This window comes from Macrobrachium rosenbergii, chromosome 16 (genome assembly GCF_040412425.1).
Source record: "Macrobrachium rosenbergii isolate ZJJX-2024 chromosome 16, ASM4041242v1, whole genome shotgun sequence".
Lineage (NCBI taxonomy): Eukaryota > Metazoa > Arthropoda > Malacostraca > Decapoda > Palaemonidae > Macrobrachium > Macrobrachium rosenbergii.
The window spans coordinates 58104125-58130938 of NC_089756.1; the positions used below are offsets into that span (position 1 = coordinate 58104125).

The 26814-nt window shown below is 35.5% G+C and overlaps 1 protein-coding gene across 18 annotated transcripts in view; it reads left to right on the forward strand.

The window, feature by feature from the left end:
* Positions 1-26814, forward strand: part of mri (mrityu) — a 483153-nt gene that overhangs the window by 348129 nt on the left and 108210 nt on the right. For 9 of the 18 annotated variants that reach the window (XM_067119179.1, XM_067119182.1, XM_067119184.1 and 6 more), the window contains 5 exons: positions 10724-10882; positions 21781-21964; positions 22579-22721; positions 22871-23088; positions 26509-26706. In XM_067119179.1, coding sequence (XP_066975280.1) covers positions 10724-10882; positions 21781-21964; positions 22579-22721; positions 22871-23088; positions 26509-26706 — 902 coding nt within the window. The remainder of the gene's footprint in view (positions 1-10723; positions 10883-21780; positions 21965-22578; positions 22722-22870; positions 23089-26508; positions 26707-26814) is intronic. The other 9 variants (XR_010855758.1, XM_067119188.1, XM_067119187.1 and 6 more) reach the window with 2 other exon arrangements.

Below are 26814 nucleotides of genomic sequence, written 5' to 3' on the forward strand. Positions count from 1 at the left end.
TCATACTAGTTGTTGATTAATCTCATCCCAGCACAAGTGGGTGACTTGAAAACGATTCAGGTCAATAGTTACTTCTCCTGTCACACACTTATTAATAGAGAGTTCTGCTCTATAGCGTAACTTCTGCTGTCCTAGATACTTGCTCCTCATACTTGAAAACATGGTGGCTTTAACAAGAATCGCGTCACGCCAGTCACTGGTGATGCTTTCAGTTCCTTCGATTTACTCCGATTTATTAAGACAACTCACTTTTGCATTTCGAAATCAGCTTCGTCAACACACCTCCATTATCAACATCTTTTCTTTGTACTTAAAATCTGCTGTACATCTTCGTCGCACATAACGTCTAATAGCAATGCCTCAAAAGGGCAGGCAGTCCTATTTTGAATGAACAAGTTCCGTCTACCAGGGTTACGTTAGAAATAGGAAAGATGGTTTCTTACCCTATCGAGACATTCGTATTAGACCTGAATCGTTTCGGTGTATATTTAGTATTTATATAGAAAAGCAACATATAATTACGTGCGTTATTTTTCAGGACATCATTTTAACATGAAATTCTGTTTTCTCTTCATTGAAGAGCATTACATATTGGCAGTACGGAATTCCTGGATTACAAACAGCATATCATTCGAAAAATTGGATACTTTCTACAATAAAACTAAAGATAAAGGTGACTGAAAGACAAAATTACCAATAACCACCTTTGTTTGCTTAACTTCTCCGGGTTTGAATTCACCGAATCAGTATTGAAAATAATCATTGTAAATATAATCTTTTCATATAACAATGCTAAGAACATCGTTTAGGAAATAACCATCTGTAGACATCCGCTTTATTTAGACCAGACAAGTAGAGAAAGTGTCGGAATAAATCAACAAAAATGCTCAGTTAGAACGGGCTAGAAGAATTCTGCTCTTGTTGTACCCTTAGTGCAAAATCACATAGGATGATTGGTCACATGATTGTATAATATTGTTAATATTGTCTCAAGGAAGATTTTAGAATCTGCATTAATACCGTTAACAAATGAAAATGATATCAAGTCCATGTCTATGTACTGTTGACCCCATTGTGCACGCAATGTTCTATGGGGATTCGAAGAGATATTACGATTACCAGTGCCAATTGTTTGTCCTAAGCCTCGCCTTGGTTAATGCAATACAGCTGGTCCTCAACTGAATCTCAACCTCATATGTGATGACCTTTGTATGCATCAGAAGTTTATGTTCATTTAATATTAGTATGTTTTTTTCTCGTAAACCTGCTTTTGTTAGTAATTCATTTGTTTATATTCTTTGCTTGAGAATGCCTGAATAAAGTCAGAAGGTATTGCACGCTATGGCTTAATTATCTTCATAACTATGTACTCAATTTGTATATTTTATACATTTATGTATATATATAATGTATATGTGTGTGTGTGTGTATTTCACACCCTTCACATAGAAAGTGTTTTTCTTTGTATTTCACACCCTTCACATGGAAAATATTTCTTTGTATTTCACACCCTTCACATAGAAAATATTTCTTTCTATTTCGCACCCTTCACATAGAAAATATTTTTTCTTTGTATTTCAACCCCTTCACAGGAAAAATATTTTTTATTTGTATTTCAAACCCTTCACATGGAAAATATTTTTTCTTTATATTTGAAACCCTTCACATGGAAAAATTTTTTCTTTGTATTTCACACCCTTCATAGGGAAATATTTTTCTTTGTATTTCACACCCTTCACATAGAAAATGGTTTTCTTTGTATTTCACACCCTACATATGGAAAATATTTTTTCTTTGGATTTTACGCCCTTCACATAGAAAATGTTTTTCCTTGTATTTCACACCTTTCGTATGGAAAATATATTTTATTTCATGCCCTTCACATAGAAAATGTTTTTCTTTGTTTTTCACACACTTCATATGGAAAATATTTTTTATTTGTATTTCACACCCTTCACATAGAAAATGTTTTTCTTTGTATTTCACACCCTTCATATGGGAAATATTTTTTCTTTGTATTTCACACCCTTCACATGGAAAATACTTTTTCTTTGTATTTCACACCCTTCACATGGAGATTTTTTCTTTATATTTCACACCCTGCATAGAAAATTTTTTCTTTATGCTTTACATCCTTCACATGGAAAATATTATTTCTTTGTATTTCACAACCTTCACATAGAAAATGTTTTTCTTTTTATTTCACAGCCTTCATATGGAAAATATTTTGTCTTTGTATTTCACACCCTTCACATAGGTGTTTTTCTATGAATTTCACACCGTTCATATGGAAAATATATTTTCTTTGTATTTCATGCCCTTGGCATAGAAAATGTTTTTCTTTGTATTTCACGCCCTTCATGTGGAAAATATTTTTTCTTTGTATTTCACGCCCTTCACATAGAAAATGTTTTCTCTGTATTTCACACCCTTCATATGGAAAATAATCTTTCCTTGTATTTTACACCCTTCATATGGAAATTATTTCTTCTTTGTATTTCACTCCCTTCACAGAAAATATTTTTCTTTATTTCAAAATATTTTTTCTTTGTATTTCACACCCTTCACATGGAAAATATTTTTGTGTTTCACACCCTTCACATGGGAAATTTTTTCTTTGTATTTCACACCCTTCACATGGAAAATATTATTTCTTTGTGTTTCACACACTTCACATTGGAAATATTTTTTCTTTGTATTTCACACCCTTCACATAGAAAATTTTTTTCTTTATATTTCACACCCTTCATATGGAAAATATTTTTTCGTAGTATTTCACACTCTTCATATGGAAAATATTTTTCTTTGTATTTCACATCCTTCACATAGAAAATGTTTTTCTTCCAAAGAGTTGGAATACATATATACACACATACATATACATATATATACATATAAATATACATATACACACATACATATATACATACATATATATAAATACACACACATACATATATTATATATATATATATATATATATATATATATATATATATATATATATATATATATATATATATATATATATATATATACATATATACATATATGCATACACACATATATATATAGAAGCGGTAGTCATAGCGGTTGGATAGGAAGATGGAAGAGAACTGAAAAATAAGCTGGAGGAAGAAGTAAAAAAGTAGAAGAAAAAGAGGACAATGAGACATTTAGAGTCAAACGGGGCGAATGACTTCCCCTCGTTCGAGAGCCCCCTTGCCCGTCGCAAATCTACAGCATGAGAAAGAATATTCTATGCTGGAGCCATGCGACTACGTCACGGCAGTCTCTCATTAAGGGGGGGAAATATTTATTCCTTGTATATTACACACCCTTCACATGGAAAATTTTTTTCTTTGTATTTTACACCATTCGCATGGAAAATTGTTTCTTTGTATTTCATGCCCTTCACATGGAAAATATTTTTTCTTTGCATTTCACACCCATCACATAAAATATTTCTTTGTATTTTATACATTCACATGGAAATTTTTTTTCTTTGCATTTCACACCCTTCACATGGAACATTTTTTCTTTGTATTTCACATCCATCAAATAGAAAATATTTCTTTGTATTTCACACCCTTCACATGGAACATTTTTTCTTTGTATTTCACCCCCAACCAAATAGAAAATATTTATTTGTATTTCACACCCTTCACATGGAACATTTTTTCTTTGTATTTCACACCCATCAAATAGAAAATATTTCTTTGTATTTCACACCCTTCACATGGAACATTTTTTCTTTGTATTTCACACCCATCAAATAGAAAATATTTCTTTGTATTTCACACCCTTCACATGGAACATTTTTTCTTTGTATTTCACACCCATCAAATAGAAAATATTTCTTTGTATTTCACACCCTTTCTTGTATTTCACACCCTTCACATGGAACATTTTTTCTTTGTATTTCACACCCATCAAATAGAAAATATTTCTTTGCATTTCACATCCTTCACATGGAACATTTTTTCTTTGTATTTCACACCCATCAAATAGAAAATATTTCTTTGCATTTCACACCCTTCACATGGAACATTTTTCTTTGTATTTCGCACCCATCAAATAGAAAATATTTCTTTGTATTTCACACCCTTCACATGGAAAATATTTTTTCCTTGTATTTCACACCCGTCTCATAGAAAATATTATTTCTTTGTATTTCACACCCTTCACATGGAAAACATTTTTGTGTATTTCACACCCTTCACATGGAAAATATTTTTTCTTTGTATTTCACACCCTTCACATGGAAAATCTTTTCTTTGTATTTCACACCCTTCTCATGGGAAATATTTGTTCCTTGTATTTCACACCCATCACATATAAAATATTTCTTGGTATTTTACACATTCACGTGGAAAATTTTTTTATTTGTATTTCACACACTTCACATGGAAATTTTTATTTTTGTATTTCACACCTTTCACATAAAAACTTTTTTGTGTGTTTCACACCCCTCATATGAAAAATATTTTTTCTTTGTATTTTCACATCCTTCACATGGAAAATATTTTTTCTTTTTATTTCACACCCTTCACATAGAAAGCATTTTTTCTTTATACCTCACACCCTTCACATGGAAAACATTTCTTTGCATTTTCACACCCTTCACATGGAAAATATTTTTTCTTTGTATTTCACACCCCTCACATGGAAATGTTTTCTTTGTATTTTCACACCCTCTACATGGAAATTTTTTTTCTTTGTACTCTACACCCTTCACATGGAAAATATTTTTTTCTATTCATTTCACACCCTTTACATGGAAAATATTTTTTGTTTGTATTTCACACCCTTCACATGGAAAGTATTTTTTCTTTGTACTTCTCACCCTTCACATGGAAAATATTTTTTCTTTGCATTTCACACCCTTCATATGGAAAATATTTTTCTTTGTATTTTCACACCCTTCACATAGAAAATATTTTTTCTTTGTATGTCACACCCTTCATATGGAAAATATTTTTTCTTTGTATTTCACACCCTTCATATGGAAAATATTTTTCTTTGTATTTTCACACCCTTCACATGGAAAATATTTTTTCTTTTGTATTTCACACCCTTCATGTGGAAAATATTTTTTCTTTGTATTTCACACCCTTCGCATGGAAATTTCTTATTTATATTTCACACCCTTTACATGGAATATTTTTTCTTTGTATTTTCACACCCTTCACATGGAAAATATTTTTTCTTTGTATTTCACATCCTTCATATGGAAAATATTTTTTCTTTGTATTTCACACCATTTACATTGAAAATTTTTTTCTTTGTATTTCACACCTTTCACATGGAAAATATTTTTTCGTTGTATTTCACTTCCTTCATATGGAAAATATTTTTTCTGTGTATTTCACACCCTTTACATGGAAATTTTTTTTCTTTTTGTTTCACACCCTTCACATGGAAAATATTTTTTCTTTGTATTTCACACCAATCACATATAAAATTTTTTTTGTATTTTATACATTCACAAGGAGAATTTTCTTTTTTTTATTTCACACCCTTCACATGGAAATTTTTATTTTTGTATTTCACACCTTTCACATGAAAAAGTTTTTTCTTTGTATTTCATGGAAAATAGTTTTTCTTTGTATTTTCACATCCTTTACCTGGAAAATATTTTTTCTTCGTATTTCACACCCTTCACATGGAAAATATTTTTTCTTTGTATTTCACACCCTTTACATCGAAAATGTTTTTTTTTTATTTCACACCCTTCACATGAAAAAAATATTTTCTTTGTATTTTCACATTCTTTACATAGAAAATGTTTTTCTTTGTATTTCACACTCTTCACATGGAAAATATATTTTGTATTTCACACCCTTCACATAGATTTTTTTTTTTTGTATTTCACTCCCTTCACATAGAAAATGTTTTTCTTTGTATTTCACACCCTTCACATGGAAAACATTTTTATTTCACGCCCTTCACAAGGAAAATATTTTTTTTTGTATTTCTCACCCATCATATATAAAATATTTCTTTGTATTTTACACATTCATACAGAAAATTTTTTTCTCTGTATTCCACACCCTTCACATGGAAATTTTTATTTTTGTATTTCACACCCTTCACATGAAAATTTTTTTTCTTTGTGTTCCACACCCTTCACATAGAAAAGCTTTTCTTTGTATTTCACACCATTCACATGGAAAACATTTTTTCTTTGTATTTTCACACCCTTCACATTGAATTTTTTTTTTTTTGTATTTCACACCCTTCATATGGAAAATATTTTTCTTTGTATTTCACACCCTTCATATGGAAAATATTTTTCTTTGTATTTCACACCCTTCATATGGAAAATATTTTTCTTTGTATTTCACACCCTTCGTATGGAAGACATTTTTTCTTTGTATTTCACACCCTTCGCATAGAAAATGTTTTTCTTTGTTTTTCACACCCTTCATATGGAAAATATTTTGTCTTTGTATTTTCACACCCTTCATATGGAAAATATATTTTTTTTTTTTGTATTTCACACCCTTCACATGGAAATTTTTTTCTTTGTATTTTACACCCTTCACATGGAAAATATTTTTTCTTTGTATTTTACACCCTTCATATGGAAGATATTTTTCTTTGTATTTCACACCCTTCGTATGGAAAATATTTTTCTTTGTATTTTCACACCCTTCATATGGAAAATATTTTTCTTTGTATTTCACACCCTTCATATGGAAAATATTTTCTTTGTATTTCACACCTTTCTTATGGAAAATATATTTTTTTGTATTTCACACCCTTCATATGGAAAATATTTTTTGCATATTTCACGGCCTTCACGTGGAAATTTTTATTTATTTATTTATTTATTTTTTTTGTATTTCACACCCTTTACATGGGAAATTTTTTCTTTGTATTTCACACCCTTTACATGGAAATTTTTTTTTATTTTGCGTTTCACACCCTTCATATGGATAATATTTTTTCTTTGTATTTCACACCCTTCACGTGGAATTTTTTTTTTTTTTTTTTTGTATTTCACACGAAAATATTATTTCTTTATGTCTCACCCTTCACATCGAAAATATTTATTCTTTGTATTTCACACCCTTCACATCGGAAATATTTATTCTTTGTATTACACACCCTTCACATGGAAAATATATTTTCTTTGTAAAATATGTTTTCTTTGTGTTTCACACTCTGCACACGGAATTTTTTTTTTTTTTTTTTTTTTTGTATTTCACATGTGAAATATATTTCACTCCCTTCACATCGAAAATATTTTTTCTTTGTATTTCACACCCTTCACTTGGAAAATATTTTCTCTGTTTCACGCCCTTAACCTGGAAAATATTTTCTCTGTATTTCACACCCTTCACATGGAAAATATTTTTTCTTTGCATTTCACAACCTTCATATGGAAAATATTTTTTCTTTGTATTTCACACCCTTCCCATGGAAAATATTTTTTCTCCATATTTCACGCCCTTCACATGGAAAATATTTTTCTCTGTATTTCACACCCTTCACATGGAAAATATTTTTTCTCCGTATTTCACACCCTTCACATGGAAAATATTTTTTCTTTGCATTTCACAACCTTCATATGGAAAATATTTTTTCTTTGTATTTCACAGTATTTCACACCCTTCCCATGGAAAATATTTTTTCTCCGTATTTCACGCCCTTCACATGGAAAATATTTTTTCTCCGTATTTCACACCCTTCACATGGAAAATATTTTTTCTCCGTATTTCACACCCTTCACATGGAAAATATTTTTCTCCATATTTCACACCCTTCACATGGAAAATATTTTTAAAAGTTTGATCATGAAAAATGACCACAAGAGAACGCCAAAACTAGAAATTGTGTCATAGTTCTAATATTATAGGATCCATATGGCAATTACTTCCTTTATGCTCCAATAACTTTGCCATAGTACAGTAATTCTTACAAAATAATGATGTTCATTACTTTACCAACAAAATCTGGTAATGTGATTGTAACGTAGGTAAGTCATACAAGAGAGAGAGAGAGAGAGAGAGAGAGAGAGAGAGAGAGAGAGAGAGAGAGAGAGAGAGAGATTTAAACCACTTCCTAACGTGAAAGAGCTTTGGCAGGCCGTTACGTCATATAAACTGGCGGAGTTTCGTACATATTACGACGATGCGAGATCACTGGAGTTCTAACGATTTTTTCCTTACAAGGTTACCATGGAATGATTATTGATTAACATAACAAAGGAGAGCTGTCGTCTCCGAGTTCTTTTGTTCGGCTGTCATTGACCATGACCTCTTGAGGGCCTCTGGGTAAAAGACATTTTTAGATGATTTTCTGAAGCAACTCCGTATTTTTGTTATCATGACGCCAAGGCTGGTGCGAAGTCATATATGGAACAAATGTATTATCTGATCCACTTGGAGTAATGCTTAAATAGACTTTCATTTGTAGATTTTAATTTTATTTTCAATTAGAAAATAGATATTTTCTGTTGTACTGCTTTTTATCTTCCGTATCAGTATTGTCAGGTGAGTTTTTATTGCTGTATTTTATGACGAACCGTTTGACTTAATATCGTAGTTAATACGAAGACGTGTTTGTTTCGCGAATTGGGAAACATTACTACTGTAGTCCTTTACTAGTAAGGTCGCAGTGGTTATGGGAGTGGTGCATCTCACACCCTGCTTTGTGGTGATCATTTCTTGATATTTGAAAGTATTTGCAAAAGAAGCCACTGTTTTTTTTTTTGTCTGCCAAATTATAAGGAAGACGTGACTGTTCAAGCATTTCGTACAAGATTTTAATTATTCACCTTGATTGTTTGAAAATGTCTTACGTTGTGATTTTAGCCTTTCAAGCTTCCGAATGGCATTGATATTACGACTCCCACCATTAACCACGATGTCCTACGAAATCACATTACATCAGCGCTCAAGTCATCTGGCATGTGTTAATACCCCGTACCGTCATGTGAGATTTGATCAGGCACTGTATATATAATGTGCAGCCTCCAGATCCACGAGTAATTTGATGGGAATAAACATCAGTGCGTCTGGTGTTAGATGTTTTGGTCGTCTTTTAATTTTGTATGATTATTGATTGTTGCTTTATATAGTTTTCCTGATTGAGTGAGGAATATTCCATTGGTATTGATGAACTGAAATTTGCTCTCGCGAAATGATTCTCTTTCAATCAGAGTTGGTCTTCTTTGTTGCCCATTTCGAAAATTAGGTCATCTGTTCCGTCTCCCAGTAAATAGAATCGCACATTATTCATATCATTTCGCGTTTTCTCCTAAAGAACAGCTCTGATTGGGAAATGGAGAAAAAATAACCCCTCCTCTCTCTCTCTCTCTCTCTCTCTCTCTCTCTCTCTCTCTCTCTCTCTCTCTCTCTCTCTCTCTCTCTCTCAGGCAGAAAAGAATGTAAAACGACTTCTCGCAGTAAGCGTTGAATAATGCCGATATGAATCTCTGCTTCAAGTTATACGTTGTTTCATTTTAGATCTACAGCGCTCGCCCCTTCTCACTCTTACGAATCCAAAGTAAAGTTTGCATTATATTCTATATTGTAGATCGGTGGCAGTCGCTTAGCTGCTTCACCGCTACAACGTGAAACTTTTGTCTTTCAGGCTTTTTGCGTCATCTATTTCGCCCCGACCTGCTGTCGTTGCATATACTGTACGATTAAGAACAGTTTTGCATTATGGTTTATGTTGCACATAACTCTCATGGAATACTTGAGTGTCTTACTGTGGATGGTCTGGTTCGAGATGTTTGCTGACTGCATTTCTCTTTACGACGGCGATTGCGTTCCTTTGTGAGCGTGGCTGTTTTCCGTTCGTAGTCAAAGATTACCGATGTTGCTATGAGAAAAGTATACTGTGTAAACATACTCGGACTGAGGGAGCTTAATTTGATACTGGCCCTGTATAAGTTTGTTTGCTCGTTTGTTTGTTTTCATTATTCACTTTGAATGGTAGAGGGCATCGTCTCTTTCATGTTTTCATAATCGTTTTCGTTTGCTGTTAATTAGTCGTATTTATTTCGTTTTTTATTTTAATCCTTATCAAACGAGGGGAAATCTTTGTCTCTTTGCCTTTCAAACGTTTTCTGGCTGTGGCTGTATTCAGTACGCTGTTTATTTTTATTTATTCTTTTTTGTTAGGAGCTGGTTTGAGTAATTTGTTGCTGTTCAGAATTAAAAACGCGAAAATTCATCAAAGACTCCATGAATAATAATAATTTTAATCCCGCATGTAATCCATTTGTGGAAGTTTACACAGCCTACGAATTCTTTGGATTTGCCCAGCCAGATTTGTAGTTTTCAGTTGTGCAACTCAGATTCTCTCTCTCTCTCTCTCTCTCTCTCTCTCTCTCTCTCTCTCTCTCTCTCTCTCTCTCTCTCTCTCTCTCTCACGGGAGTGCTCATTCATAATTTTTAGGCGATTATTTCTCGTTCATTGTATATGGTCATGTGTATCGGGTGCTAGGGTTTATGCCGAGATGATGTCTTCGTAAAGTTTACTGCTTTTGTTTACTAAAGTGTTTATTGTTGTTACTAGTAAGTATTAATGATACTGATACTAAAAATAAAAAAAAACTTCTGTTTTTGTCGATTACAATTACCAAATATATGTAATATATTGGAACAGTAGAAATTTGCTCTATTTCAAATGGAATAATTGATTCTTTTTAAAAATTTTGTGCAGTAATGATTCTTCATCCATATGTGCATCCGTATGATTGCAGGTACAGCTCGTCGCCGAAACCCAAGTCATGCTTAGTCCAGCGGGGAGAGTCCGGAGGCTCCGTTAGCGTCTCGCATCACTCTCATGGTAACGCATCACACGGCCGCGCCCATCATCACGAGTCCGCCATCCCGAAGATGACCCATCACCACAGATCAGGGTAAGGGAAGTGGGAAGAGGAGAGATAAAAAAATGGGCACGTGATGGTGGCGTGGGAAGGGTAGAAAGTAAAACCTTTTTTATTGAGTGTAAATCTTGATAGATTGGTAAAAATTCATTTCAAATGCTTGGAGCTTTACGAGAACTACTGTCCTCATCGTCAGAGGGAATGAAACTTAATTAGAATTGCTACACGAACAGAACCAGAATGGCCAAGTAGCCAGAAGATCAACCAGAAACTTGATATGAATAACCTGTCCTTGCAGAAATCGTGATTTGGTTTCATTTCCTCAGACGATGAGGACAGTAGTCCTTGCAAAGTTCAAGGATTTCAAGGGTATTTTTAACAACATACTAAGATTAACACTCAAGAAAAGGGGTCTTATTTTATCCTCAATAATGGGAAGGTAATGCAGGAAGATGAGTATGAGTAAAACCACGGGGGTTAATGATAATCGAAGGAAGAATACCAAGCAATAAACTATGATAATTTACTAAGTATAAAAGGGGAGAAAAGGCTCAGAGAAGTGAGAATGAGGTGGATAGTAAGAAAGAGGTAAATGAGAGTGTTGGCAGTGGAGATTGAAAAAAGGGAGAAATGTGAAGGAAAACAAGATGGTAATGTTGGATGATTTTTGTGTAAAATAAGGCAAGAGAGCTGAGAAGTTATTGTATGATAGAAAATTGAGCTGAATAGAGGCAATGAAGGTAAAGTGGAGGATGTAGAGGCAAACGATGGTCAGTGTGCTGGAAGATGTACCAATAAAGATAGGAAGTGATTGGAAAAATCATTGATGCTGATAGTGGAAGATTTGTATAAAAAAATGTATGGAAAAGAATATAATGTAGGAAACTGCATTAAATACAAATTTTGAAATTGAAAGGGAAAGAGAGAAGCTGAGTTAAAAACCAGTTTTGAAAGCCATTTAAGAAGTTCAGGTATTGCCTTAAGAGGATGCAAGGATGTGAAAAAATTTGTTTAATAAATAGAATAAGAATTCGGGACGTTCGAAGTATCTGGTCATTGAATCCGTTACTGAGAGAAAGAATTTTTATTCTTTCCCTCAGCAGCCAATTTACTTACCAGATATCTTCACACATTCCAAATAGGTATTCCATTTATGTTTGAAGATTGGTGTTCGGTGAGTTAGTTTTTATGATGTATGAAGGTAGGTGTGAATTGGTTGTTGAGAGAATTCGTGATGTCTAAAGCTAGGTGTAGGTTAAGTATACCTTAGTTTTACCAGACCACTGAGCTGATTAACAGCTCTCCTAGGCCTGGCCCAAAGGATTAGACTTATTTTGCGTGGCTAAGAACCAGTTGGTTACTTAGCAACGGGACCTACAGCTTATTGTGGAATCCGAACCACATTATAGCAAGAAATGAATTTCTATGACCAGAAATAGATTCCTCTAACTCTTCATCAGCCGGCCGGGGAATCGAACTCGGTCCTAGCGAGTGCCAGTCCACAGCTCTACCGACTCACCCAACGAAGAGCTGCTAAGTGTAGGTGAATGGGTTACTGAGAGAAAGAATCTGTGTGCAAATAGGTGTAAGATGAACTGGTTATTTTTGATGTGTGAATGCATGTTTGGTGAATTGAGTTTTGTGATGTGTGAAGATGAGTGTGAATTTGTTATTATGATTAGAATTTGTAATGTGTGAATATAGATGTGAGGTGAGTCGGTTACTGAGAAAATTCATTTGTGATATGTGAAGATTGACGCTAGATGAACTGGTTATTGAGATAGAGAATTTGAGATATAGGAAGGTAGGGGTAGGGTGAATTGTTTGTGGAGAGGAAGAATGTGTTATGTGTGAAGATAGGTATAAAGTGAACTGGGTATTGAATAAAAGAATTTGAGATGTGTGGAGATAGGTATTTTGTGAATTGGTTTTTGGGATGTGTGAAGATAGGTGTGAATTGGTTGTGAGAAGACTTTGTGATGTGTGAGGATAGGTATAAGGTGAATTGGTTTACTGAGAGAATTAATTTGTGATGTATGAAGATTGGTATAAGGTGAATTGATTACTGAGAGAATTAATTCATGATATGTGCAGATAGATGTCAGATGAATTGATTATTAAGAGAAAGAATTTGAGATGTAAGAAGATAGGGGTAGGGTGAAATGATAGTAAAGAAAAAGAATTTGTGATGTGAGAAGATAGGTGGAAGATGAGCAGGTTATTGAGTGAAAGAAATTGATATCTGTGGAGATAGGTGTTTTGTGAATTGGTGTTTGTGATGTGGAGATAAGTGTGAATTGGTTGGTGTGAGAAGACTTTGTGATGTGTAAAGATGTGTTTTGTGAATTGGTGTTTGTGATGTGAAGATAAGTGTGAATTGGTTGGTGTGAGAAGACTTTGTGATGTGTAAAGGTAAGTATAAGATGAATTGTTACTAAGAGGAAGAATTTGAGATGTGTGAAGATGTTTGTAAGATGACGTTGCTATTTAGTGAAAGAATTTGAGATGTATGGAGATAGGTGTTTCATGAATTGGTTTTTGTGATGTTTAAAGATGAGTGTGAATTGGTTATTGTGAGAAAACTTGATATGTGAAGTGTGCACGGACGGGATGCCGAATGTATTTTTGTCGAAGGACAAGAAGCAGAAGCCAGGAAGCCGAACGGACAGAAAGCCGAATAGACATAATGCCGAACAGACACAATGCCGAACAGACATTAAGTCGAACGGACAAAATTCCGAATATTTTTTTTCTTTGACTATAAGAAAAAAAACAATAATAGTTTTTTTTCAGTCGTTAGAAAATCGATAAGAAGGCTTTTTCTTTGTTTGTTCTGAAAATTTCAGAACACATATAAAAGAGAAAAGGAGCAAAATAAAAGTAAAATGCTTGATAATTATTTTATTTCAACAATGTTTTTAAAAGTAAAATGCTTGATAAATATTTCATTTCTACAATATGGTACAATATACTGCAAAAGAGAAAATGTGTTGGATGGGTAAAAAATAGTTGAAAAACGACATAGTATAATACAAAAAAGAAAATAAAGAATATTTTGAAATTGTGAGCCAGAGATCTTAGAAACGGTAATCCTTCGTCCTTATCATAAGAACAAAATATGGATTTTATTCTATCGTTAATGGCATCATATTTCTTGTTAGGTCGTGGTATATCAATCCCTGCAGAAGCCTGCTCAATTAGAATTTCATTACATGCTTGTTCATTTCTGATAACCTTTAGTAATCTGGTGAGTGTTGGGTGGGTTACATTAATTCTCTTTTTAAAAGCCTGATGCCAGCCTTCAAGGGAATTGTTTGTTCTCGGTAAATTATCATTAACTCTAGTGTGAACAGACCACAAATCAACATCAAACAATGGTTTCCTCCTTCGACCTCGCTGGATTATCCCTAACCACGTACTTTCGAAGTAAACCAAAAAATCACTTTGTAATTCATCAGTTTCAGCATCTAAGGAATTCACCAATTCGTCAAATAAATCATGTACATCTGCAGGTGGGACGAAAGCAAGTGCTTGTAACTGCTTGATGAAAAAAAGCATTACTGGTTTCAACATACCACTGCTGTAGACCACAAGACTGGATATTCCGCCATAAACATTGGCCGAAATGAAAGAAACAACCTGATATAGATGTATTAGGAAAGTTCTTTTTAATGCTATTTATTGTTGCTCTTTCGAAATCAACAGTTATTGAATCAGGCTCCTGAACACCTCTGCTTTTAAAAATCCAAAAATTTCGTCATGTGTTCTTTCTTCTTTGTTACTGGCAATACAATACACCAATGGCAAGGTTTTACTTTTTAAAACAATGGCATGTATGGTATAAAGCTGTTTGCTTTAAAGAGCGGAGTCAAATGTGCCATCCGCAAACCATGCTTGTTTTTAGATAATAATTTCAAGTTATTTTCTGTCGATAAAATTGTAACAGAGGTGGTTTCATAAAGACGAAAGTTCTCACCACGGATTGTCATGTCCAAGTCTTCACTTTCTTCATTCTTTCTTGCTCGCCTTACCATTCTTGTAAGTGTTTCTCTTTTAGGCATAGAACCAGCAATGCTGAGCGGCAGTTCTTCCAAGACATTATTTATTACACGGCTTGTTACCTCTTCTGTTTGTTCTGCTGTTGTCTTCATTTTATCCAAAGCTTTTAAAATGGTATTATGAGCACCGTCGGGAGGATGTGAATGATCTGAAGCTTGTCCATGTTCGGTATCACTGATCGTTCTAATTCTACCATTGCACACTTTTCGTCGCTCACATCTCCAGTAAGTAGTTTCTTTAACAGTTTTATCGACAACGTATGAATATCCATTATGAAGCAATTTTCGGCCATCACGTCCTGTCTTAGTGAATTCCATGGTTGAACTCGCAAAAAATAAATTCCATAGTCAAATTTGAATATAGAAAAAAAATGTAAATACAAAGCAGTATTAGTAAACTAGGTAACTGTTAATTAAACTAGCAGTTAAATAGTAATTATCGAATTACTGAAAAGTCAAACTTCAATGAAGAAAAAAATCTTAACTATCATTATTTTTGCTTATATTTATCTTTCGTAATCTTAGCAATATTCGGCATTTTGTCCGTTCGACTTGATGTCTGTTCGGCATTGTGTCTGTTCGGCATTATGTCTGTTCGGCATTGTGTCTGTTTGGCATTATGTCTGTTCGGCATTCTGTCCGTTCGGCTTCCTGGGTTCTGCATCTAGTCCTTCGACAAAAATGCATTCGGCATCCCGTCCGTGTACCATGTGAAGAGGGAAAGAATTCATGATATGTGAAGATAGTTTTAAGATGAGCTGGTTATTGAGAGATTTGAAGATAGGTGTAAGATGAGCTGGTTATTGAGAGAAAGAATTCGTGATGTGTAAAGACAGGTTTTTGGTAAATTGTTTTTTGTAGTGTGTGATGATAGGTGTGAATTGGTTACTGTATTGAGATAAGTATTTGTGATAGGTTAAGATAGGTGTAAGATGAATTGGTTATTGAGAGAAAATTTGTGATGTGTGAAGATAGGTGATTCATGAATGAATATTTTTTATATGTGAAGATAGGTGTGAATTTGTTGGTGTGAGAAGACTTTGTGATGTGTGAAGATAGATATAAGGTGAATCAGCTACTGAGAGAAAGAATGCTTAATGTTTGAAGATAGGTGTCAGGTGACTCGGTTACTGAGAGAAAGAATTCGTGATGCATGAAGATAGGTGTAAGGTGACCTGGTTTGGCCAGCCTTAGGAGAGCTGTTAATCAGCTCAGTGGTCTGGTTAAACTAAGGTATACTTAACTTATTGAGTGAAAGAATTTAAGATGTGTGGAGATAGGTGTTCCATGAATTGGTTTTTGTGATGCGTGAAGATAGGTTTGAATTAGTTATTGTAAGAAGACTGTGATGTTTGAAGATAGGTATAAGATGAATTGGTTACTAAGAGAAAGAATTCATAATATTTGAAGATAGATGTCAGGTGAACTGGTAATTGAGAAAAAGAATTGGTCTTTACATATGGGAGTAACTTCAGCGAGCTGGAAATCCGGCCGTTAAACTTTCACAAGGTGGTTATGGTAACAGTTACCGATGGTAGGGGCGGAAGCACAGCTCACCAAGTCAGAGTGCATTTAGTTCTATGCAACCAGTTTTCTTTTGGTCGCAGTGAATTATTTTTCAGTCCTGCCGTTGGACTATCTCTTCTGTGAACATTTTTGGTTTTATAATGTTGATACTTTGTGTATATTGATATACTGAAACATTTCAACATGTTTTCCTATGTCTCACTAATGATATATTATATTCACTTATTCTTGCTACGCAGCCATATTGACTTGTTTTAGCCTGTATAAGTTTTGGAGCTTTTCTCCTTATCATTTTACTTACTTTTTCATATTTACGCAAACCCAACACCTATCTCCTTGGTGTTTGTTTCGTGTATTCTGTTTTCTTTATTCACGTAACTGTGGAGAGTTGGAGAGATAGTGTCCAACTCTCGATGCCATCCATGCTATTGTTAGACATCTCTCAACCTTGTTTTAAGAATTTCCCTCTTTGACGGTCTTTTCCTCCTTGTTCTGAAATGCCTCTTCATGAACAGACTTTTTTTTTTCTTCTTTTCGACTACACAATTTCTTGGAGTGTTGTATTAGTCTTTCAGATGTTGTGTATATTGAGAGGTTTGAGACAAGGCAAGTTTTTTCATGTTTCCAGGTGAGGGTTTCATGTTCAGTCGTATGAGGATACTTATTGTCTAACCTAGCAAGTTTTCCCCCTCTCCCTCAACATGGAGGTTGATGTCGCAAGATCTTGATAGGGCATTTGGTCCCGTCTTGCTCTCCAGGACCAGTTGGTGTTCCTGTCTGCAGTTCCTATCTTGTTTCTTTCCCCATCTGTTTCGGAGGGAGGTGAGTCGAAGACTCACTCCCTTCCCCTCTCTGAATGTCGTTCTTGGCCTGTTGAGCAGTGGAGGATTTTTGCCAAGAGGAAGCATCAGAGGAGGAAGAGGTGCCATCTTGGAAGGGTTTTCTCCTCCTTCAGTGGCTGCTTCTGAGTCTCCTTCTAGCTCCTTTTATTTCTAATCTTCCTCCAGTTGCTTCTTCTTCCTTGGATGATTTCACCCCTTCCCATTCTTCCATAGCTTCGTCTTTGGAAGTTTCAGGTGAGGGGTCAGGAGATATTTTCTCTGTTGCTGCCCCCATTCTATTGGGGGGGGAAGGTTCCTACCCCCTCCCCTGTGAGGGAGGTGGCAACACCATCAAGTTCTATTTCAGGTTCGGAGGCCCAGAAGATGGCTGGCATCTGTGCTTCTCTAGGCCTTCCAGGAGTACCAACCTAGGGTGGCCTATTGTCCCATTTCCTGTCCTAACGCTTTCCTGTGTCATCCACCTCGACAGTTGCCAGCCCTGCTGCTCTCCCCTTGACTGTACCAGTGATGCCACGTCAGCCTTTGGTGTACCCTGACCAGTGTTTTGAGTCGGTGGCTGCTGCAGCTAACCCTTTCACCTCGTCATAGACCTATAGTTCCAGAATCCAGATCTGTCAGCAGTGTATATCTCACTCAGAGCATTGGAACCATTTTTGTGGTTAGTGGTTTCTTCTCCTGCTCAGTCAGCAGCATATCCCTCGCAGAGCTTTGGACCCCCCACTGCATTGGTGACTTTTACTTAGGATCCGTCTTCTGAAGGACTCGTGAAAGCAGTAGTTGACAGATTCGACATCGTTTTTCGAGAGAAGTTCACCCGTATTGTGAAGAAGCAGCGTCGCAGTCTTCCTTCTCTTCTTCTCTGTCTTTGCTCGACCACACCCTTGGTTATCCTGCTCCAGCTCGCAGTCGTCTCGCTGATGAGGGGGTGTCACTTCCAGCCGCTTTTTGTCCATCATTATTGCACTCCATGCAGAGATCAGGAAATCAACGGCAGTGTCATCTTTCCCCAATCCCCCTGTTCGTGTTCGTAGAAAGGACGACAAGGCTCCTGTTAAGAATCCCGTGTGGTGAAGGGTTCAGAAGTTCAGCTGTTTCCTTCTGGGTCCTGCTATCTTATGATGGACATAAGAGATTCTGCATGGCCACGGACATGTTTCCAGCCTAGGCTGTTGTTGCCTTGTCCCTCGTACGTCTGTGACATTAGTCTCTGTCATTCCAGAACTCCTCCCAGTTCACGCTATCCCAGAAGGCTCCCTGATCGTCATTCCAGCTCCCACGAACGTGTCCTGTCGTCTCACATTCATGTCTGTGAAGACATGCACGTACGTGCGGTTAGTTCAATCCAGTCAACCATTCAGCCTTACTCCTTACCGTCTTGTCATCTCTCACGTTCTCGCTCCTAGGAGAAATCAAGTTCACACAGCTTCAAATGTGACAGCATGGACGTACAGCCATATATCGATGCACGGCTGTCGCACAGGGAGATGTGGAGGTTGTCTCAGGATGGTGTGTCCGGGAACGGACCGTCAACTTTGCTCACGTGAAGGTCTGGGAAGAGAACGGGATGGACTACGGCCATGCCACATTATAACACCGATTCCCTTCCAATCACCATCTCTTTCAAGTCTGTCGAGCGAAGAGCTTTGATAGAACTACTGTAGATTTTTAGAAAGGCGACAACCCACATGCGAGTGCATCAACAGCACGTTTCTGCAATGCCTTTTGAACATAACCGTATTTTAGCTTGATCATCTGGCCAGCGGGCATTACCATACCATCTTCATATGAGCGAACGGGATCATTCTGCCAACTTTTACATCTTTCGTAATGTAAGTTGACTGGGTCTTATTCATCAGTAGTAGCAGTCAGCCTCCATTTTCAGTAAACGTCCACTTCACCAAACAAATGGCCAATGAATTTAAACAAATGGATCGTTCTCCCAGACCCATACAGCTGTCATTGAGGGAATTGACGGTCTTTTTTTATTGTGTTCATCAGAAACTTTAACATTTTTCAGATGGGGAGAAATCTGTGTTTTGTTGATCACATTCAAACATTGACTCTTGATTGTTCCTACAGTATACTAATACTAACCTTCGACTCCCAGAGCTAAGGTAGTTACAGTTTGTCAGCACTTATTTCTTCGGATTCGTGTTTGTTTTCGACTGCAGGTTGGCTTCATTTACAGTGAAGTTCTGTAGAACCATACCGACCTATACTTCCAAAAAAAAATTCAATCAATTCTGATCATGCAAGGTTTTTTCCATGTGTGATTGGAATTATTTTTCAGCTTCGTAGATCTACGGAACATGCTTACTCCTTGGTACAACAGCCTCAGTGTTCTCTTCTACAACACTCTTCTTAGCACAAGGATGAAGACTAATTCTTGAGGATGAAAGAGGGGGGGGTCATGGTCTTTGACAAGGTCTCCCCATTCCTTCCCATCCTGTCTCAGAGAGGTGAGCTAACTTAGCGTAAGCGGTGAGACAACAACTATCCCCTTGGGGTGTTGTGCACACTTCCCCTCCTGAGATACTCCATGCCTCAAAGCACAAACCTAAGGGCATTCACCTAGACTTCAGGAGGTTAGGTTGGGTTTGGATTAAGTTGGGTACTTAACCTAACGTCGCCTAGCATAACTAGTTCTAGTCTACCCTTACCAGATCTGCATTTCAGTATCCTGGAACTACTTGTCTAATGGCATCAACCAGGAGATAGTCTCCTGCTCAATGAGGACTAGGTTTGGTTGGGTACTTAGCCTAGCCTAACTAGTTCTAGCCTAACCTTACCAATCCTGCACTTCAGTATCCTGGGAATTCTTGTTTCATGGCATCAATCAGAAGGTAATTACACATTCTTCAAGGTTCTAGGTTGGGTTGGGTACTTAACCCAACCTAGCCTAGCCTGACTTAATATGCACCTCAATAACCTGGATCTTCTTAGATCTCTAAGCCTCAGGATCCGAGGACAGGTGTTGCATAGTGTTGTTAAGGAACGGCACCATGGTAGTTCCTTAGTCAACAATGGGGGTTGTTGGCTAGTGTCCTATCATCTCCTCAATTGACAGTGCTAGTGCACAGTTTGCAGTAGCACACTCAGCACAGTGGTCAACCAGACACATTCCATTGATGGTGCGGGTGCACTGGTTTGCACTAGCACACTCGGTACAGCAGTCAACCAGACCTTCTAGGATTATGGATGTATGACATACAAGTTCGGTCATGTTAGCGACATTTGGTCTTGACACCTCAACGTTTTGAAGAAATGCTCGATCTAGGAATGTTGTCAATTGGTCCTTCAATCTCGACACATCCGAAGATGTTACTATTCAGCTCTATCTCTATAGACTTTGGGTATAACAGCCATCAACCAGGCCACATTGAAAATATTGCTTCTCGTCCGATCAGCAAAGTTAGCAAAAATTGGGTCAGGTCAGTACTTGGATAGGTGTCTTCCTGGAGCACCAGATTCTGTTGATGTCAAGGAGGCATCTCTCGCATCCATGGTTAGAAACGTTCGGACTAGACAGTACTTGAATAATTGACCTCCTAGAAACTTCAGGTGCTGTTGGCGCTTAGGAGACATCTTTTGCAGCCATGATTCAACTCATGGGTTTACAGCTTCCCGTTGTTTTGCCTGATTCGTTGGGAGATCAACAATTCTTCCAAACTAAGTTCCAACAACTTGTTTTTGGTTCCTACTCGGTCAAGAAGTGGTGTCTAGGAGCTCCATTTCTTTTGACTTGATGTAGTTGCACTCCTCCTGTGAGGAGTGGGAGATGTAAGCAGTGGCTGCTGCTGCTGTAATTACCAGTTGATTCACAGCCCGAGGAGAGAATATTATGTGGATCTTTAAACAGTTCTTTTTAGACTTTTCAAGAGTCTCAAGATCCAAGATAGACACTCCTCAGCATGATAGCAGTGACACCACAATAGTGCCATGGTCAACAAAAGGTCTTATATTTAGAAAACAATCCATGTTTTGAGGCTCTTGCAAACAAAACTTATGTTTCATCTCTTCATAAATTCAACTGCTACTTTACTGTTTTCACAACTTGTCATTTTATTATGTAGATTATCTTAGTTAACAGTTACGATGCCCTTTATTCAAACTTAGTATAGTACTACCTTAAGATTATTATTGCAACCTGCTTTTTCTCTCTCAGTAATTGTTGTATAACTGAAGTATAGTTTAGTGTGTTTATCACTTTTTTATTTAAAGTTTTGTGTGTTGCTTTATTACTTTATATATGATTGGTTCCTTAATATGTTTTAACACCTGCTTTCACTCAATATTTTTATTTTCATATAGTACTTGCGGTATAACTAGGAGCTAGTGTGTGTGCTACTCTTGCTCATGTTCTCAATCTAACCTGCTGTCATCATGATAGGCTGTACAGACTGTTAGTTCATTGCAAGGTTTTTCTATCATGCACTGAGTTCTCCTCTTTAATACACTGATCAACCTGTAAATAACCCTCCCTCCCACTAAACTTCTTTCTAAGCCTGGTTGCTTGGCAGCAGATAATGATGTGTTCCATCTTCTGCTCCTCCTTCAGCAGTGTGAGGAATCGTGGCGTCGTTCAGCGAGGATCCTTGGGGAACTCATCCTCCCATGAGGATTCCTCTCCACATGCCTCCCCTCATCCCTCCCCTATACTCTATGGGTCTTCGAGGCCTGTTACTCAGGTGAGACTTGCTGTTCAGAGTACCAAGAGTAAGTTTTGCTCAGAAGATTTGCAGTTTATAGTTTGGGAGTTACTTATTTTGTGTCATTGTGTGTTTTATGTAGACTGCTGTAGATTGAAAAGATTCATCTTAAAATGGAAATTGTAACAGTGGTTTAAGTTTAGTTGTGGGAGAAAACTGTACAGAACTGATGGAGGTGTAATTTTTTATATTCTTGTGAAAGGTTAATAGTTCAAGGGTTATTATTTACAAGGTTGATGTTACTAAAGTAAATGAAACAGATACACTGCAATATTCATTTTAGCTTACGTTATGGCATTATCAAGAAACTTTAGTCACCCACTGTCAGCTGTATTCAAGCTGCTTGTTCTAGAGTAATTGAATTATCATGTAAATTTGTCTAATGTATTTTGCTTTTATAGTTTGCTCTTCATTAGGGATTTTCTCTTAGATGCAGTTTTTAAATCTTGAGTATTTTTATGTACAAGTTTATGCAATAAGTTCATATGTAATCTATAGCAAAGTTACTGGCATCATAATTTTTCTCCTTTAAGTAACATGCAGGTGCTTACAGCATAATCCTGAATTCTTTGTATTCTTTGATGATATTTCAGGCACCAACGCACCAATGCCAACATGTAAAGGAGTTCGGTCCTCTTCCGTCCAGTGATGACCGTGTCACTCTGGTGGTGGAGGGCACCCGTTTCATCGTAGACCCTGCCATTTTCACTGCCCACCCTAACACAATGCTTGGAAGGTAATGATTTTATTTCTAGCATTTTGTGTGATTATTGCAGCATTTGCAAGTTTACCTTGCTGACTTTGTGATGAACTAAAGCACAGCTTAACTGTTCATTATTTACATAGTAGGTTTGTTTCTATAATATTGCTGCTTTAACCTTACAGAATGTTTTCCTCTGGTATTGAGTTTACTCATCCTAATGAAAGAGGCGAGTATGAAGTAGCAGAAGGTTTCTCTTCTGCTGTCTTTCGTGCTGTTCTGGACTACTATAAAACCGGTTTGGTCCGTTGTCCGCCGTCCGTCAGTGTGCAGGAACTACGAGAGGCCTGCGATTACCTTCTTATCCCATTTGATGCCAATACCATTAAATGTCAGAATTTACGTAAGTTTGAGTTAGTCAATTTGTTAATTTAACAATGAGAAATATTTGCAGTGCTTAAACTGGTAATTCAAGCCTTATATTATAATTTGTAAGTTTTTTTAAATGATGCAGGCTTTTTACTACTTAATCATATATATATATATATATATATATATATATATATATATATATATATATATATATATATATATATATATATGTATATATATATATATATATATATATATATATATATATATATATATATATATAGATATAGATATATATATATATATATATATATATATATATATATATATATATATATATATATATATATATATATATATATATATATATATATATATATATATATATATATATATATATATATATATATATATATATATATATATATATATATTATATTATATATGTATGTGTGCATGTGTGTGTGTGTGTGTGTGTGTGTACTGACACCAAAATATATATATGTACTGGCCCCAAAAATTGCTTACTGGTGCCGAAAATCTGGTTAATGGTGTTGCTAGCCAAGCGCCATAACACCAAAACGCCATTAACCGATGCCGCCAGTAAGCAGTGACTGCCTGTATCGGATATATTTTTTTGAGTTCAATATATGTTAAGTTTTTAGTACAGTTTACGTAGAACAAGAAAAGATGAAAGAATAATTGGAGATTAAGCATGACCTAAGAGTAGCGTAAAGGCATGAGGCACACTAAAACCTGCTTAGCTTTTAAATTTATTGTCCAGAGTGCTTCAAAGTTAATAATCTCTTTTGTTAGTAAAGTTAGTAGATGCCCTCTTTGAACTGAATGCTGTATAATATAATTAGATTTTTATGAACAGCAAATAAATTGTGATTACCTGGAATGATGTAAGAGAAATGATGCATTTTACTGTCTAATTCCTGATTGTGAATTATGATTGTCAGTTACTGATGGTAGTCCACTGAGCTTTTAACTGAAGCAGTGCATATTATTGTCCTCTTTCCTTGGAAGCTGGTAGCACAGCACAGGCAACCACATATTTATGTCAAGATAAGCCTTAAAATATTATGTTGAGATTGGCCTTAAAAGAAAAGCAAGAATGTTGGTAGAATTATAAAAGAAATTAGGACATTGTGAAATATTCATATTTCTTTACGGTGGACCCCCACCTATTCGTGGTTCCAGATTTGTGGCTTCACTTACTCTTGGATTTTTCTGTGGGATGTATACAGAAACCCCTCCGGTATTCGCGGGTGATACATACTCCCCCCCCCCCTGCAAATAGCTAAAATCCATGAATACTTAAAACTCCCTCAAAAAACACATACAACTGCCTATTTTGTTAGTTCAAACACAAAAAAAAACTAAAAATGCTTATACCTGAGTATTTTAATAATTTTTATCACAAAAAGTGCATTTAGTCATGAAAATGTTATGAAAATACAGTAAATAGTGAATATTTCTGCGTGAAAAATACTGTGAATGGGTGAATTTTCTGCGAATAATGTGTATATATGTTCTGTAGAAAAATCCGCGAATCATGAGAACATGAATACGGAGGGTTTACTGTATACACAATATTCGTGGAAAATTCACCTTTTCGCAGTACTTTTCATAGAGCAACATTCACTAATTACTGTACCGTATTTTCATATTTTCGTGACCAAATGAACTTTTTGTGATAAAACTATTAAAATACTCGGGTATAAGCATATTTAGAGTTTTTTTTGGCATTTGAACTATCAAAATAGGCAGTTATAAGCATTTTTAGAGGGGTGTCAAGTATTCGCGGATTTTAACTATTTGCATGGGGGGTGGTTGTGGTACGCATCCCCATTGAATACCGGGGGTTGACTGTAATAGACTTTTCAAATTGATATTATATTCATAACATTGAAGTAGCATTTTTTCACCTTGATTGTTTATTTTAGCTCTGAAAAAAAGGCACACTACATTGAGTTGTTTTGGGTATATAAAATGTGATTTTTGTACTGAAATGGCAGTTTCATAATGCTTTCAACTACCTTGATGGAAGAGAACTGCCTTCCCAAAAGTTACAGGTTACGTACACCTTGTCAAACGAGTAGTTAGCACTGTAGTGGTAGAAGATGTCTGTTTATAATATTTATTTTGATGATATATCAGCTTATATTATTTATTTTGATGATATATCAGCTGGTTAATCCTAGAAATTCTGGCTGTTGACAAGTTACGTATATGATTGTTTTTTCTGTAAGTCCATGTCCAAACTCATGTAATCAAACCTTTTATACTAGGAATATATATTGGCAATTAAAAGGAAAAAGGTGATATAGTATAAAGAGAACAACAACAAATAAAAACTTGCAAACATTCCTCATCATACCTGTTACATTCCATTTAATTTACATGTGTATTGTATCAGAGTAATCAACTTAAAATTTGAATTTACTTTGGAATGTAGGTAAACTGATTTTAATATTTTTCTTATAATATTATTCAAGTTTGAATACTTCATGTCACATTAATATAATATTACTTTTGCTACACCTTCATATGCAATGCAACATTCTTATATAACTACTTATTCACAAAAATAATGAATTGTGGCTTTTCTTTTGTACCCTGGTATTCAGTGTATTACTGTTGTATATTCAAGTGTGTCGTTGTTCAGTATACAGTTTGAGGCAATGAAATATGAAATATTTCACCATAAATTTACACAAAATTGAAGGGGTGTTTGTTTATAGCATAAACATAACTACCCATGATGTCATAAGAATTCAATTTGGCATAATGATATCCAAAACTGATTTTGTGGTTATGGTGTGACAGAGAACAGCATTGTTTTAGCCTCATATTACTCCCAAGATGTACTTGCTTTATACACTGGTTCATGAAGTGTAGTAGTATCTGAGATTATGGAACAATCATATTCAACACTTAAAATATGCTCATGATACTCTTTTGAGTGTATTGCAGTGCTAATATTTGTGGAAAATGAGCTTACCCTTTGACTGGTCATGTCTGATGGTGGTGGCAAAGAAGGTATTTTTCTAAGTTGATAACATTTTCTTTAGGATCATTCATTTTTATCTGTATACTGATATATTTTCAAAATAATAGCCTAAGAACTTATTTATATAAATTACAATTTAAATTTCTTGTTTTGTGCATGTATGTAAATTACAATTTAAATTTCTTGTTATTTTCTGCATGTCATCCACAGATCCTGTAGTACTAGTAGCTGGTTGTGTCTGTTGTTTGAAACACTGATCTATTTTAAATTCAGTATGATAAGTTATAAGGATTTCAGGAGAAGTTACAGTTTAATGATATAAATCAGTATGCATTTATTTGGAGTAGAATTTGATTGTTCTGCCAAGTTTAAGTGCAGTGGCATAGTAAATTGCATTTTTGTAGACTTTAGTCAGCTGAAATTTTTTTCCAGGTGGCCTTTTGCACGAGCTAAGTAACGAAGGTGCTCGTCAGCAGTTTGAAGTTTTCTTAGAAGAGCATATCTTACCTCTTATGGTGCTTGCTGCTCAGAGAGGAGATAGAGAATGCCATATTGTCATATTACTGGATGATGACACAGTTGAATGGGATGATGATTATCCTCCTCAGATGGGAGAAGAATACAGCCAAAGTATGTCATATGAATAATTTTAGCATGTTGTTTAGATTCTGTTTTTTAATTATTTTACATAATCATCACTATTATTATGAATATTTTTAGATTAACATTCCCCTGTAT